General features: G+C 39.1%; 1 protein-coding gene across 1 annotated transcript in view; it reads right to left on the reverse strand.

The window, feature by feature from the left end:
- Nucleotides 1-13009: 13009 nt before the first annotated feature.
- Nucleotides 13010-17796, reverse strand: part of DCHS2 (dachsous cadherin-related 2) — a 1158653-nt gene continuing 1153866 nt past the window's right edge. Inside the window, exon 20 of the mRNA XM_044062423.1 lies at nucleotides 13010-15881. Coding sequence (XP_043918358.1) covers nucleotides 13225-15881 — 2657 coding nt within the window. The 3' untranslated portion in view covers nucleotides 13010-13224. The remainder of the gene's footprint in view (nucleotides 15882-17796) is intronic.

Genomic DNA, 17796 nt, shown 5'->3' on the forward strand with positions numbered 1-17796 from the left:
TCTTCTCCAAACACCTCTTCTCTGTCTGTTGCACTACCATCTGGGGATTCATTGACCTATCATACTGCGATATTGCATACTATCAGGGTTTCCACACTAAAATCTTTCACTTCTCAGTTTGTCTGTCACTTCAGTTTCTCTTTACTTTCTATATCACTAACACTATTTCATTTTTTTTCTCTCAATTGGAAGAATGAGTTAGTGAGAGAGGACTACCTTTTTACTATATGCATTAGCTTCTAGGTTTAGCACTGTACAGTAGGCCCAGCACCTGTAGCTGTAATTGCTTTCTGTTGTCATTGATATGCTGTACTCATTTACTGCTTGTTTTATGTTTTCCAGTACCAGTGAAGTTTTAAGAAAATAGGCTGGACTCTCCAAGGTAGGCTAGCCAGGTGGCAAGATATGTGTAGTACATTGTTTGCAGTAGTGTATTGTTTAAATAAACTGTAATACAAATTACTAATCTGCTGTATTTGTGTATTTTTTTATTTTTGTTTTACTTGCTTAATTTTTTTCTGTTGTTTCACTGTTTTTGCAGTATTAGATGTGGTGCAGGCAATGGTGAGGTGGTGGTCACCAAACTCTGCATTGGCCATCTTGACTACCACAGGGTCCTCAGCAGTCCACATTCCTGCTTGTCTCCATGCTGATGAAGGGCACTCAGTTAGAGGTAATAGTGGGGGTTCAATAGAGGCAACTATCTGGAGGGTAGAAGGCTCTGCATCTGAGAGTGCTGCAGAGGAGCCCTGCTGAGAAATCTTCTGGGAAATATGGTGGCTTGTGAGGACCAGACCACCTCCTTATGTGTGGGAATAGAGTTACACAGTCAGCCAGTCCAGCCATCAGGCCACCATAGGAGGACCCCATCCATGATGTTAGCCACAGAGATGAAAGACTTCTGGGCTGGTCCCCTGTGAGCCAGCTGGGCAGGCCATTCCCACCATCCCAATCTCCCACCATTCTCTTCCTCATCCTTTTGTGTCACTCCCAACCCCCTGTCTTCTTGTAGTCCAATCCTCCATGTCACCAAACCTCTACTTTGTGTCAGTCAATGTCTCACCATTGTTCTCACTCTTGTGTCACTACTTCCACTGTCACACTTTGTTTTACATGTTGAATTCTCCCCCAATTCCTTCCCCTTACTGTCCATTCTAAATATACTTTTCCCTTGTTGCCTTCCCCCTCTATGCATTTTGCTTAACATATAGAAAATGGACACCTGTACCCACAAAAAGGTATACTCTTCTTCTCACACCAGTCTTCCCTTCCTGTTGTCCTTCTGTGTGCTCCTGTGCTAGTTCTTTCTCATTTTTTCATAGCCTATCTTCTCATTTCCTCTGTATTTACATAATAAACTGTCTTGGCACTTCACTGTGGTAACCTTGTATGGGCTGCCCCATGTGCCTGTGTGTGCTCTGTTGCACATGTGAACACTGCCTGCATGTAACTGTCCATTGGGTCATGTGATTAGTCATAGCAAGGTTATGGTGTCTTAAATTGTGATATGGCAGGTTCTTTTAGTCATGTGGTTTTGAGCAGCCCCACTGTAATAGTAAACAGTATGGGGGATTTTAAATTATATAATTATTCCAGTGTCATTTTTGGTGCTGAATATGTCAGTTTCTTTTCGAAGGGATTTAATTTTGTTCCTTGTAGGAGGGGAAACCTTGTTGATTCACTTATTGATTTGAAATTATTCACGAGAAAAATGAATCTTAAGGTTTTGTTTGAGCACACTGACAATTGTAATGATATGGGTAATAATCAGAAGTTGGCCAAACCTAGCGTTTTTAACCCGCCTTTGAATTTTATGGTGGCCATGTTTGAAAAATTGTGTGAATTTGATATAAGGCAGTATTTTAAAAGGCAAAAGCAAAAAACATACAGTAACATGACAGAGGATGAGTATTTATTAATGGAAAATTTGAGTCAAATGGAGAATATTCGAATTATGAAGCCCGATAAGGGTAATGGTGTGGTGATCATAGATAATTGTGACTACATTAGTCTCATGATGTCAATGCTTTTGGAGGATACTTACACTGAAGTAAGTTTAAACGAGATTAATATAGCATACAGAAATATTGATCTCTGGAGGATATGTTATATCAGGGGGAGGTATCTGAAATAGAGTATAATTATATGGTAAATGCTTATCCTGTGGTTAGTGGTATTTTCAGTATACCCAAAATACACAAAGGATTAAATAATGTGCAGTTCAGACCTATTGTTGATGGTAAAAGAAGCAAAGCATGTTTCATAAGTCAATTTTTGGATCACCACTTAAAAACAGGTATAAGTAGTTTTCCCCATATCACTAAGGACTCTTGGAATTTTTTGGAAATATTGAAGGCATTTGAGTTTAAAGATGATTACTGTTTCCTAACCATAGATGTATGTAATTTATTTACTGTCATACTGCACGAGACAGGTTTAATGTGGTTGGAGGAATAATTGTTGGAAACTGGTTTGTATGAGCAGGATAGAATTAATGTTCTTGTCAAACTAATGGAAGTTGTTTTGAAAAATATTTTTTTATTTTTTGAAGGACATTACTTTAAGCAACAAATTGGGGTGGCAATGGGGGCTGCTTGCACCCCCATTTATGCCAATTACATCATGGCATATTGGGAGGAACATTATATCTTCACTAGTGAATTTTATAAACACATTAGAATGTATTCACGCTTTTTGGATGATATTTTTATCATTTGGGAAGGTGATTTGAATATACTAGAAGCCTTTATTAAACACATCAACAGTACAGTATGGTTTTTGAGATTCACACATGAGATAAATTTTGAGACCACCACTTATTTGGATGTTAGGTTAACTCATGATAGGGTAAGTGGTGTAATCAAATCCAATATATACAGAAAACCAACCTTTTCGAATTCCTATCTTCATTATAACAGTTGGCACCCCAGCCATCAGAAAAAGGCCATTGTGAAGGGCCAAATGGTTAGGGCTGCCAGGATGGTTAGTGACGATAGGGAATTCGTGGATGAGTTGAATTTTATGATTTCACTATTTCGGAATAGAGGGTATCCTGAAAAATTATGTTTGGATTTGTTTCAGGAAATAACACACAAAAGGGAAATAGGTGTGTTCCAAGCTATCTTAAAATTTGAAAATAATTTGAATAATCCAGTAGGTAATGTTTTGGTAAGGTCAACCTTTCTGGCAAAGTCATCCTTATTGTTTATTTCAACATACAATGGTGATTCCGATGAGATTAGAAAAATAGTCAATAGGAATTGGGGTATTTTGAAGTTGGATAAGGATTTGGCCCCACAATTTAATAGTAAATTGAGTTATGTATACAAGAAAGATTCATCATTTAAAGACAGTTTTGAAATGAATGTATGGGGAAGGGGGCTTACATGTAATAGACCAATAGGCAATTTTAAATGTGGAAGGTGTTCCACGTGTCCCTATATATATTCTACTGGTAACAGCCTTGTGATAAATCATTGTTATATTTCTATTTTGGGCCATTTTGATTGTTATACCAAAAATGTGGTTTATCTTGCTTTATGTCAAGAATGTAACGCCTTTTATGTAGGCAAAACAAGTAGGCATTTTAGGGAAAGGATAGGGGAGCACTTATTGGATGTTAGACATCTTAAAACCACCAATGCTCTTGCCAGGCATTTGGTTGACCATTCTGATCATAGTTTTAAATTCAGTATATTGAAACAGATAAAGATAGATCAACAAGGAAGGATTATGGATACACATTTGGACATTTGTGAATTAAAATGGCAGCTTAGATTAAATGCACACAATTACCCTGGATTAAATGATCATAGTACTGTTAAACCTATACTCAAGTTAAGGAACATCTGTTTTTACTGTACTTGAGTTTCTACCTACTTTTTTTTACTTTTGCATCATCTTAAAAGTACTCAATTGTATTTATTACTGCTTGGTGTAACTCATTCTAAGCCTTTTGGTTTAAACACTTGGGCTTCGGACCAGTTGCTTTGCACTGAGAGGGTTTGTGGTCTGCACTGTAGTGGCAGAACAGGTAGCTTACATCCTTCTAGGTTGGGAACTGCTGATTGAGGGCTCAGTGTCTGTTATTCTAAAAGTGTATTAATTCTGGTTTAAGCACTTGGGCTTTCAGGCCAGTTATTTTACATTTAGAGTGTTCGTGGTCTGCACTCTTGTGGGAGGAGAGGCTGGACTCTGCCCTTCTGAGCTGGGAATTTCTGGTTGAAGGCTTATAGTGCATGCATATCTGAACTGCTTCTTACTGAAGTTGGTGCGCCTTGTTTGCTGTGGCATAGACTGGATTCGGGCCTGCTGGATCTAGCTTTGTTTGTGTAACTTGAGCACTAATCCAGGCATTCTCTAAAGTATTCAATTGTATTTATTACTGCTTGGTAGTAACTTGATTAAAGTGTAGCTATCATTCTAAGTCTTTTGGATTAAGCACTTGGGCTTCAGACGAGTTGTTTTACATTAGGAAGGTTTGTGGCATGCACTGTGGTGGCAGGACAGGTAGCTTTCATCCTTCTAAGTTGGGAACTGCTGATTTAGAGCCCAGTGTCTGTTATTCTTAAAGTGTATTAGTTCTGGTTTAAGCACTTGGGCTTCAGGCCAGTTATTTTACATTAAGAAGGTTTGTGGTCTGCACTCTTGTGGGAGAAGAGGCTGGACTCTGCCCTTCTGAGCTGGGAATTTCTGGTTAAAGGTTAATAGTGCCTGAATATTTGAACTGTATCTTACTGAAATTGGTACACCTTGTTTGCTGTAGCATAGACTAGATCCAGGCCTGCTGAATCTAGCTTTGTTTATATGCTTGTTGTTTGTTTGCTTGTTATTTCCCTGGAACGCTAATTCCATCTAATACGCGGCTTCTCAGTGCTTCTGTGGATCACTAGTGATATCTGCATTGCTTACTGTACTTATTTCCTTGTTTCACTTGAAAGAAAGTTACTGTTTGTCGTTTTTGCATTTAAGTTACCTGTAAAACATTGCACTTAAGTTACCTGGCACTTGCTCACTAAAGCAATTATATAAGTCAGCACGAAAAATTAAAAGCACTACACCCTCACTCCCCACTGGCCCTGGTTTTCAATTATTAAGGAATTCCCAATATTATTCTAGCATGTCCAAAGGTCAGTTGTCAATCTCCTCTCCGGTCCAGCTGGTGAATCTGGGAATCTTGAGGCAATGTTACAACTGCCTCATGTACACAGACAACCCTCTCCTCCTCCCAACAAATTCCAACACATGTGAGAGATGCAACCATATAGCCAAACTGGAGGCTAAGCTCTCTCAACTCAGTACTGGCATAACCAGTCAGGAGGAGAAGGAAACCACACTCACTACAATTCCAGTCTCATATAGACCTACCACGACAGCAAACCAAACACATAATCACACAAAAACATACTCAGAGGCTCTAAATAAAGATCTGCCGAAGCAGCAGAGACCTCCAAAGCAGACACCCAAGCAGCCGCTACCCTAAAATAAAACACGTGCAACACATAGCTCACAAAGCCAGTGTGCCAAACAGTCACAGCCCTTAAGACTAAACAACACACCTGATACACTTGTAATAGGTGACTCTATCATCAGGCACACTGACGTCCCGCTCACCAGGCTGAACAAGGAGAGGGTCACGGTGAGCAGCCTGTCGGGCGCTAGGATCCGCCACATAACACAAGCACTCAGGTCACTCCAAGGCAAGTACAAATATGACTCAGTCATTGTCCATGCTGGTGTGAATGACCTGAGACGTACCTCCCTGGACGACATGAAAAGAGACATAAAGGAGCTCTCTGAGCATGTAGCCCAGGCCAGTATGACCCTGACCTTGAGTAGCATCTTATCCTCACCAAGAATGATGCCACAATATGAAGACAAGATGATCAATTTCAACAATTGGCTTAAGTACTGGTGTCATTCAAAGGGGATCCAATGCCTGTCAGCTTGGGATGATATGCTCGACAAGCCACGATGCTTTGCTAGGGACGGCTTGCACCTGTCACCCCTGGGCTTTTGGATATTGGCAAAGGCTCTTGTTACCCCCATAGTGCCTTTTTTAGGCAAGGCTCAAAAGACAAACCCACCTCCATAGGTATCACAAGGGATAAGAAACTAAGAGTAATGCTACTCAATGCCAGAAGTCTAAACCTCAAGATGCACGCACTCGAAACTCTCCTTAGCATGGAGAACATCGATATCTGTGCAGTAACAGAAACCTGGTTCAGGGCTCCCAAGAGCACCCCAGCACTACTAGGTTATACCTCATACCATGCTTTTCGGCCCCAAAACTTGGACCGAACCACAAAAGGAGGGGGAGTATCGATATTCATCAAAGATACCCACACCTCCAGGTTGGTGGCAAAGTATGAAGCATCAGAGACTATCCATGTGCAACTAACAGTGGGTAAAACTGCCTTCCAGTTTATAGCCTGCTACAGACCACCCTCCCAAACCCAGGAACCCCACTCGGCCTTCCTGAGAACACTGGAAAATATGAAGGTCTCTCCAAACACCATTATATTGGGCGACTTCAACTACCCAAACATAGACTGGGAGCATTACTCTAGCTCCAACACTCTAGCCCAAAGGTTCCTAGAATTTATAAACTCAAATGCTATGGAACAACTTGTTACCACTCCCACAAGAGGGGAAAACATACTGGACCTGATCATCACCAACATGGGGACTCTATGCTCCAGACCAGAAGTGTTTCCCTCACTGGTAAGATCAGACCATAAACTAATCTCACTGGATATTCACATCCCGACCCCACCCCCTGCCCAGAAAACCACAGTGAAAAACTTCTCTAAAGCAAATTTCACACTCCTCAAAACTGAGGTGGAATCCTTCAAAGCCCCCGGGCCTGTGGAAAATACGGCCCAGACTGCAGAATCCTTTATAAACGCATTCTATGAACACCTTCAGGAATGCATGGATCATGCGATCCCAAATAAAACCAAGACCCAATCCTCCAAAGGCAGACGTCCTGTCTGGTGGACCCCAGCCATAAACAAACTATACAACAGAAGGAGGAAGCTACTAAATGATAGAGCAAAATCCCAAAATGGGAAGGCATCACTGATCAGTATTAGCAAAAAACTACAGGCATACATAAAATTGTCTAAGGCCAGCTTCGAGAGAAAAATTGCACAGGACACTAAGGATAATCACAAGGCTTTCTTTAGTTATGTTAGGAACCTGGGTGGTAATTCCCAGATATGCTCAGAATTAGTCCAAAATGACAAAAAATACACCGAACCCATAGACATTGCCAACATCCTAGCTGACAGGTTCAGCGCAAACTTCTCCCCCCCTCCCCATCAAAACGGCAAATATCTATCCCAGCAGAGTGCTGCCCCCCTGACATCTCAGATGCTCAGGTAAGAGCCGGCCTCTCCAAAGCAAAAAACACAGCATCAATGGGACCAGATGGTGTCCCGGGCTGCATCCTACATGAACTCCAAGAAGAGCTAAACCCAAACATAAAACTACTGTTCAATCTCAGCCTTACTACAGGATATGTGCCCAAAGAGTGGCGTACAGCAACAGTGGTCCCTCTCCATAAAGGTGGTGCCTCAACGGATCCTGGAAACTATCGCCCCATAAGCCTGACTAGCTTGGTCTGCAAAGCTATGGAAACGATCATCATGGACCTCATAAATAAAGATATTGGGGACCTACAAACACTGGATCCTACCCAGTTCGGCTTTGTTAAGGGCAGATCCTGCTTCTTAAACCTGGTTGATTTCTTTGAAACAGTCACCAAGGCCATTGACGAGGGGAAGGTGGTCCACACAGCCTACCTGGACCTCGCAAAAGCCTTCGATACAATACCCCACTGGCATTATAGATAAGCTCACCAGCTTAAATATAAACCCCTATGTCACTAGATGGATTGCAAACTGGCTCAAGGACAGAACCCACATGGTTAGAATTGCTGGAGCCATGTCAGACTCCAAACCAGTTACAAGTGGTGTCCCACAAGGCTCAGTCCTGGGACCTCTCTTGTTCGGTATATATTTCTCAGAGGTACAGGCCAACACGGAAGGACTGTGGTTAACCAAGTTAGCAGATGACTGCAAACTGGGCGCCATAATCGACTCTCCAGCTGACACAAGCATCCTCCAAAAGGGCCTCATAGAAACAGACAACTGGTGCCAGAGCCATGGCCTCAAGCTAAATGCCAAAAAGTGTATAGTCATCCCCTTTGGCAAAAACAAAGTGCCCACAAATTACCACATAGGTGGTAATACATTAAGTACAGAAGAAGTAATTAGGGACCTGGGGACCCAAGTTGATAGCAATCTCTCAATTGACAACCACGTGGCCAAAGTGGTTAGAAAAACATTTTATATAGCCCACCTAATCATGAAGGGATTCACATCTAGATCAGGGGAGGTCATCGTGCCTCTTTACTCATCCCTCATCAGGCCCATAATTGAGTACAATGCCCCTTTTGGGATGTACCTTACCAGACACCTGCAGCAACTGGAAAGACCCCAAAAGTACCTCACCAAGAGGATCAAAGGGCTCAAACAGATGCCATATGCTGCCCGGTTAAAGAAACTCCAGCTCTACTCTGTGGCATACTGCCTGTTCAGAGGCGATCTGTGCCTAACGTATAAAGCCATGTCCAACCCGGAATTAATGGACATGCTGCACCTCAGAAAATCCAAATCTCATCGAGCTACGTGCTCGAGAGACTTGAACCTCAGCACTGAAATAAATAGGACATGCTGGAGGGACAGATTCATAACCCAGAGGCTCCCTTCACTCTGGAATAAAATCCCAGTCCAAGTTAGGCAGAGTCCCTCATTGACTCTCTTCAAGAGGAATCTTGATGAGTGGATGGGAGATCGTAGGTTTACCCCGGGTATCACTTCTGTGTCACTGTTAGACAGAGGCACAGTATACTAACCTCGAAAAAGGGCATAGCAAAATAAATTTAAAATGGGTGGCAAAAGCCAAACACATTCTGGCTAGGCTTATAAATGCCCTAGGGCAGATAGCCTAGTATGAACCTATGAACCTATTACAGGTATTAAATAATAGTATTTATACATAGATTTAAATTTTATGTCAAGTTAAGCACTTTTAACAACATTTATGTTTTAATATATAAGTTATATACATATATATATATACATCTAACATACATACATATTTTCATTTTTATTTAAATTATATTACATATATATATTGTTACTTAAATTTATAAAATTATTTAAGTTGTAGATGTGTGTTTTCTATTTAAACAATGCAATTCATTTTTTATTTTCATTGTATAATGTTAATAATCATATATATTGTAAGGTAGTTTAATGTTTGATAGTATTGGTTATATTTTAAGTGTTTTAATTGAATCTTAATTGAATTGTTAATTTATTCATTGATTGATTGCACTGTCTATTTAAGTGGTTTGTAACAGTATCATGGCATTCTGAAGAAGTCTGAGTATTCGGACAAAACCTAGGTCAAATGGTATGGTGCAATGTACGCTGTGAATAAACTTCTGTCGGCTGGACCTCGTCTTCCTTGTTTTTTGGCTATCTTCTCATTTCCTCTGTATTTACATAATAAACTGTCTTGGCACTTCACTGTGGTAACCTTGTATGGGCTGCTCCATGTGCCTGTGTGTGCTCTGATGCACATGTGAACACTGCCTGCATGTAACTGTCCATTGGGTCATGTGATTAGTCATAGCACTGTCAGTCCAGCAGCATGCTTACTGTCGTTATCACATCTACAAAGATTTCTTATGCAGTATTGTGTCCAGCATGACCACAATATGCTGCCAGTTATGGTGAAATTTGCTAACACATTAATATTTACTACCATGCAGTCATACTATGCTTTTTTTGGAATAACCTCCTTGGTTTATAGCGTTTCATCAAGTGTCTGTACAAAAAAATAATACCGAGAACTATAATGTAGATACATGTAATAGCCCAAAAGAATTGTTGCTTAGAAGAAAAAAAAGCTAAAACTTTATGCCAGGAATATACTCTTGAGGACTGTAATAGCTAATGAATGCAAAACTGGAAGACAGCGAACAAAGGGCTAGGGAGATGCATTGTATGAAAAAAAATCTAAGCAGAATATAATAGAAGTACAACTTTCATATCCCTGATCCAGTCCATTTCCAAAGTATCATGGTTCAGAAAAGATATAATATCAAAGTCAAAGTCAGAGTAAACTTTTAATATCTTTTAGATGTTGTATAATTTTTTTTTTTTTTTTTTTTTTTGTGGAATGATTCACATATTACACTAGAATAGGTTCCCCATCCATGTGAAGCAGAGTTCCTTGCTAACCTAATTCAAGGGTAACTTGGTCAATTGGATGGGGAACAGGAAATTCATCCCTGGTTTGGCATCTATATCTAATAGGCACAGGCAGCCTGTAAACGGTTCATCTCCCAAGTCCCTGTTTATACCTACCAAGGGTTCCAGAAATGGTCAGAGATTTGGGATGCATGATTAGGCTTAAAAAGGTGCCGATGGTTGTTATCCTAATACACAGCTAATTACCTTTGAACCTATTTAAATGCCATGACAGTAAACTAAGGAAATTAAAAACTGTTAGGCTGGAAACATGAAGCAGCTAATAGCTAAATGTGTGAACTATTTTTGTGAAGTATGAGTTAAGGAGTGCAGAGTGGTATTATCAAAGATGAAACAGGTAACGGTATGGTATCCTGAGGATTCAAAGCTCAGTCCATGGTCAGCCACAAAGATGCACCATAACCTGTCCAATATGTACTATTAAAACCAGAACAAAAATCATGCTATGGGATTAAGACCTATTTTGCATCTCCTATTTTTAAAAATAAGCATCTACAAGCATGCATCCCCACTTTACCATCTCTCGTATGTAAAAAGAAAATATTTTGATAGGCCTTTTTTGTTTGTTTTCTTTGTTTTTTGTGAGGCAGTAAGCTGTAACCTCCCTCTTGGACATACCTCTCAACTGTACAGATTTCTAGAGATTACCAAGATTTTTGCCTCAGATTTTTGATCCGTTTTTCATAAAATTGTGGTTTTCTGGCAATTTAGTGGCAAATCATTAAAGGCTGATATTAGAAAATAATAACAGATGTGAGTTTCAGACTTCATACCCTTTAGAAAATTCATATTAATGCAAAACCTCTTATTCTATCAATGTTATAAGTTTAACAAAATACAAAAATAGAGGAATAGACACTGAAGGTCAGGTGTACCACTCAGACAGCTATGCAAATGATGATAAAAACATCAGACCCCCAAACTGAAAGCAGACACAATTTAATAAAACCAGACAAATAAAAACAGATAAGTGCGTTTGGGATGTATTCACTTCATCACCTATAAAACGGGTTTTGAAGGGGCGGAGACCCCATTACTAAATTGTGATTGGTTCTTTTTTGTTTAAATGCTTCAAGTTTTATTCAGCATATAATCTGATGAAGGAAATACATCCCAAAACACTTATCTGTTTTTATTTGTCTGGTTTTATTAAATTTCATCTGCTTTCAGTTTGGTTGTCTGGCATTTTTATCATCTTTTGCATAACTTCATAAGTTTGTAAGAGCAATATTTGAAAACTGTCCGTATTTTGTGCCTTTTTCCCCTTTTATTTATGGCTTTGTCCAGGTTTCTTGCTCTAAGAGGTTGAGAGGTATGTTCTTGGCTATCACAGGAAGGAAGTTACGTATATTGAAATGAAACATATCTGTTATACCAAGTTACCTCATCATTTGTACAAGTACACAGTCTACTGGATATCTGTGCTAAATCAGCCTTAGGAGTTCTCTATTTCCCATAAAGGTAAATTGCCTGTTAGATACTGCAAGCAGAATGCCTAACTTTGCAATGGAATTTGTCTGATGTGCTACTGATGCAACAGCATAAAGTTGAAGAAATATTTTTTTTTTATCCAGAATGCTCTGCTACTGCAAGAAAAATACTGACTAACTCACTCCAACAACTCTGTATACTGTCCAGGAAACACATTTGTGAGCTAACATCAATCAAAAGGCAATACCTGCCAGATAATTTCAACCATCACGATGAGAGATATGGACTTATGCTTTAGCTTAATCCTAGTACACTTTGGGACAACAAATGGTAGAACCAAAACACCTATTTAAACAAGAAAGGCAAACCAAGATAAAAGTGCCATGAGAACCATTGAGCTGATGGATATTTCAAAAGATCAAGAGAACTTCTCTTATTCCTGGCCCTAAAACTGATATACCACTGCCTTACTTCATCACCACAGCAGCATAACCTCTCATAGAGACTGGCAGGCAATGTGCACTTTAGGGAATTCACTTACGAATGCCTTTCTGCGCTGTCCTCAAGGAACAAAGACGATAACTCAAGTGTTGCTCACCGCAATCCCCACAATGCCTGCCTCTGAGAGTACAGGCTGCTCATCTGACCCAAAGCCTAAAATCATGCACCTAACTACAATATTACATCTTGAGGTAAAAAAATTAAGTTTAGCATAGGTTTTTCTTTTTCCTTTTGGCATGCCAGGTTTAGTAATGAATCTAGACTGACTGTTGTAAGTAGCTCTTTCATGTACATTAATATTCTGCTGCACCCCCCCCAAAATAAAAAAGTTATGTATCCTATTCACATTATCATGACCTATCATTAAGCTTACAGAGAGGGATATAAATAAAATACTTGCATGGCATCTAACGTTTAATGGCAGCAGTGATTCTAAATATATAAGGTTTTCACAAGGGATGCAAAGACTCTCTCATTAAGGCAATCTTTGTTTTTCTAAATTCACAGTACCATGGTAGTTATTGCTCAATATTCAGACACTTACATCCATGATAGTGCGTCAGGATTACACAAGAACATAGTCCACGTGTAGTCATACAATTCCATGTTAAAAAAGAAAAAATGTTAAACTGTATACCTTTAACCTTAAGATACCAGTCATAGACTTAAAAACTTTTATTAGTTTTAATATTATTAAAAGTCATTATACTATATTTATCCTTTCTAATGTTCCTAATCTGATAAATATTATTTGACATACAAAATAAAATATTAAATTATGTAAGTAAGTCCCTAATAAATGGTTCACAATGGGTATTATGTATTCTTTTGAATTTTCATACTATGGAAAATATTACTTAATATATAAAATTAAATATAAAATTATGTACATAAGTCTAGAGGCTAATATAAAAGCTTTCTAAGTTTTAACAAAATATTTAAGAATTCATAACTGAATTTCATCATCTTCACACATACATTCACGAGACACCATTGCAAAGGAAGGTACAGAAACACCCGCATCTCCTATAAATGGACTCACTGTTAGAGTATTGGGGGTGAGCAGTGAAAGCGATGGTGAGAAGCTAGGAGTCATGGCTGAGGTTATACATCCTGCACTGTGGGCCGGCCATGACTCCTGACATTTTGGTAAAGTGGGCATGAGTACTGCAGTTGCCATCTTGGGAGGAATGGCTTTTATACCTGGCTGGGCTACAGATGTTATCAAAGGTGGGGGAAACGTTAGTGCAGTTGAGTCTTCCTTTTCAGAATGCTGCTGTACATTTTCATCTGTTAGCTCTGCAATGTCTCTAAACACTAAGGCCAGTGACTGAAACTTTGGTTCCCAGTTGAGCAAGTAATCCCAGTTATAACTACCATGTAATTCCTCATTACCAGTCAAAAGAGACATAATTGCATGGTGTACTGAGATTTGTGCATCTGCAATGAAAACAGAATCCTTTGTTCTGTTCATGTTCAGACATATTCCTTTCTTTTCTTCCTCCTCTCGTTTTTCTGTTATACTTAGATTTTTAATACAGCTGGTACCACATTTCTCTCCCCTGCTGCAATCATGAAAGCTGTGGATGCTGCCTACACATTCTACCATGGCAATATCATCTGCTTCATCTGATTGCATAGACATTTGGTCTGTCTCTTGCGGAATTCCAGAGTCTGGTAGATGTGAGGCTCTCTCATTCAGGCCAGAATCACAGATCTTTCTCAGTGGATGTTCATTAATCCATTTAATTTCCTCATCCTCTGGAGTCACTTCTTCTGAAGAACCTCGGCCACTGGATCCAGAATGTTTACTGGGATTCTGAACCTCTTTTATACTCTGAATGTCTACTTGTGTTGGCTGCTGGAGTGAGTTTAAAAGCATTGTGCACGCCTGCATTTCATTGTTACTGAATGGCTGTCCTCCAGGAGTACACCTAATGACATTTCTGTCATTTATGTTATCTTCTGCAATAGAAAAACGTGATATTTCTTTCTTTCCATTAAAACTATTTGCATACTTTGTTTTGTATCTAACAATAAGTCCAGCAAGGCTAATGCCCAGCAACACAAATGCAGCCAGTGAGACTGTAAGACTAATCAAAAGGCCATGCACTGTGGATCTTATGCTGGCCTGTAATGACCTAGAAATGTTAACAGCAACATTGCAAGTTGTTGATCTGGAATCTAGTCTAGGACTGTGTGCTCTTATCCACAGTTTTTCTATTGGTTGCTTCATTTTTACACTGTTTTGTGTCATGTGAAGAGTTGCAGTGATATATATGATGCCACTAGTTTTGTTTACTGCAAAATGCTGAGAATGCTTAAACAAAGTATAAAAAATAACTCCATCTACTCCACCATCCTCATCTGTAGCCAGCACTTGACCAACTGACTGGCCTAATTCAAAATTTTCAGGTAAATTAAAAAAATAATTGGCTTGTGAAAACACTGGATCAAATTCATCAACTCCATTAATATGCACTTGAACAAACACAGTTGCAGTTTTACCACCTTTATCTTTAGCCCGAACAACCAGACAGTATTCATTTCTTACTTCATAGTTGAACATTTGCTTTGTGTAAAGCTCTCCAGTTAAGGAATCTATTGTAAATAAGTCTGTCCCTGCTTGTATCCCATAGGCTTTGACACTAAAATGGCATACCGACTCAATGGAGTAGGACAGTTCTCCATAAGGGCCAGCATCAAAATCCAGAGCATTAACCATACAGACTGGACTGAATGATGGCAGATTCTCATGTACTGAACATTTCAAAGTAGGAAATATGAAAAATGGTGTATAGTCATTGTCATCCAGCACACTGACAATTAGAACTGAAAAAGCTATATTTCTGTTTGCTGTTCCTCCATCAGTCGCTTGAATTGACAATATGAATTCTGAGTCCTCTTCATAGTCTAAAGGCTGTACTAAATGAAGAAGACCAGATCTAGAGTTCAGCTTAAAATGTCCCTTCTCATTCCCTGAAATGATCATATAGGTTAAATCTGCATGAACTCCCTCATCATCATCACTTGCAGAAACTTGAATGAGGAGGGTTTCTACAGGAGAACTCTCATTGACTTGAATGCTATAGGTCAAATTGGTAAATTCTGGAGTGTTATCATTAATATCAAGTACCGTTATCAGTACGACTGTGCTCGTGTTCAGAGGTGGAGCTCCACGATCAGAAACAAGGATGGTCAAACTGTAGTTAGAGCAAGTCTCTCGGTCAAGAGCACCCAGCAGTAGAAGACTAGCCACTCTTTTATAAGGATGCTCTGAAAGAACAGTAGTGGTTTCAATGGAGAATTTATTTTCATTGTCACTTATGATATAATAATCTGCAAAGATATTGTCACGAGCCCAGTCTCTATCATTAGCTGAAAGTAAGAGGAAGGTTCCGCCAACTGTTGCGTTCTCATCAATCATAAGATGATACTCTGCTTGAGTAAATTGTGGGGCATGGTCATTTATGTCAAAAACCTGAATTTCTACAGCAGCAATGGTATATAGAGATGGTTGTCCATCATCCTTAGCTTCTACAAGAAGTGTAAATGTAGGAGAATCATTCATGTATGTCCAAGGCTTCTCCATAAAAATTGATCCTAGAAACAAGAAAAATAATAAATTACTATAGCTATTTAAGAAATAATGGAATATTAGAATACAAACTGACTAAATATTAGAATACAAATTGTAATACCAAGATCACGTTTCTGCTATATGATATTAGTTGAAGTCACAGCAGCAACAGTTTGTCACAATAGAGAATATAGAGCAAGAAAAAGTAAAATTCATGCTGGAAGTTTGCTGATGTTATGAAAATCCATGCTGAAACTCTGAAAATATTTATGGCAACTGTCCTAATGATGATGTATCTCTGAATGGTGAAATACTATGAACTCATAAGTACTACCTGTGAAGACTGGTAGAGAAGGGTGAAGGCTGCCAGCCTAGTCAAATAGAATCTGATACATAATTCTGGCATTTGAAAATATAAATGTAAAATACAGGCTTATTTTCTAAATGAAAGAAAAAACTAAAATGTTGAACTTCAAGATTGTAGCAACATTGCCATCTGCTATAAAGAAAACTAAGTCAAGCATTTCACATATGTTCTTTGAAATTAAAATTATGTCTTGTATGTTCTTTGATCTGTTGAGCTCAGAGTCAGTCTGCCTGGCCTGGCACATTCTTTCTATTGTTTTAACTTAAGGAATAATTACTAGAGTGTACATGTCAATGTCTTTTATTATTGTAGATTCCTGAGAATGGTGTTAGATTGTTAAATAATGTAGCCTGTTGGCCTGGGAACTCCAGGCTAAGTGCCAACATGATGTAATGTTATACTGGGAAACCTAAGTGTCAAACATGATGTAATTTAGGAGGGCCCAGCAGAAATGTTTGTTAGTAATTTTAAAAACTATTGCTCAGAGATAGACTAAAAACATTTTGATCTTGGACATTCAACTCATCAGCACTGCCTTATGCTCTCTTAAGTAAGTTATCCTAGAAGTGTGTTTTCTTGTAGCAATAGTTAGGAATTAGAAAAGATTAGACTAAGTGTTTTTCTGTTATGTCGGAACTGTACTACTGAATTATTTTAAGTTTTTGTGTGAACTCTGAACTCTTGAATAGCACTGTGGTATAGTAGTATTGTCTTGTGTTTTTAGTATTTATTATTAAATATTTTAAAACCTTTTAACTGTGGCTGGTTTGTGTAGAGATACGTTAAGCTCTAGAGTACATTGCATGCTTATACCTGATCCTATACTAAGCCCTTAATAAGCCTTGATTGCTTAAGTTACACTACTATTGGATAATAATATTGCACAGTAATAACTGGACACCCCTTTTTAAGGGCCTTTTAGTAGATGATAAATATTAGTTGGTGGTGGCAGTAATTACTACTGTGTAGTCTGGGTAAAGGGGCACAGCTGGAGAATCGGTGTCAGTCTTTCCCAGGAGTGTCTGTGAAGTTGTATAAATACTTATCTCAAAGTGTGAGTGTGTGTCAGCTACTTGGGCAGGGACACAAAGCACTGGTTGGACAGAGAGGGTACTGGAGGTTGGCTTGCCAGCTAGGCTGAGATCTGAACCCTATAGCTGTGTCAGTGGGAAGTCTTATTGGGGACCTGGAGAGCAAGGGAGAAACAAGCCCCAGACTGACTGTGATCTCTGTGTGCTCTTAAGGGCAATTGCACTTTACTGTGTATATTTGTTATCCTTTTTCCTATATGAGATGCCCTCTCTGGTGTTAGTGGTGAGGACTGAGGCTCCTTGATTGCTGGGCCAGGGCATGGGCGTCACACTACCAATCAGAGCAGGATTCCAAATCTCTTTCATCATGCAGAAAATTGACTTTTTACATTAGCTAGAAAGTATTCATAGGTTCATAGGTTCATAGGTTCATAGGTGCATAGGTTGGTACTAGGTTATCGGCCCTAGGGCCTATGCAAGCCTAGCCATAACAATTCCCAATTCCCTGGATATTTCTTCCCACAATATTTACTTCTCTGG

This window comes from Protopterus annectens, chromosome 2.part1 (assembly GCF_019279795.1).
Source record: "Protopterus annectens isolate FY-2018-M chromosome 2.part1, PAN1.0, whole genome shotgun sequence".
NCBI classification, from domain to species: domain Eukaryota; kingdom Metazoa; phylum Chordata; order Ceratodontiformes; family Protopteridae; genus Protopterus; species Protopterus annectens.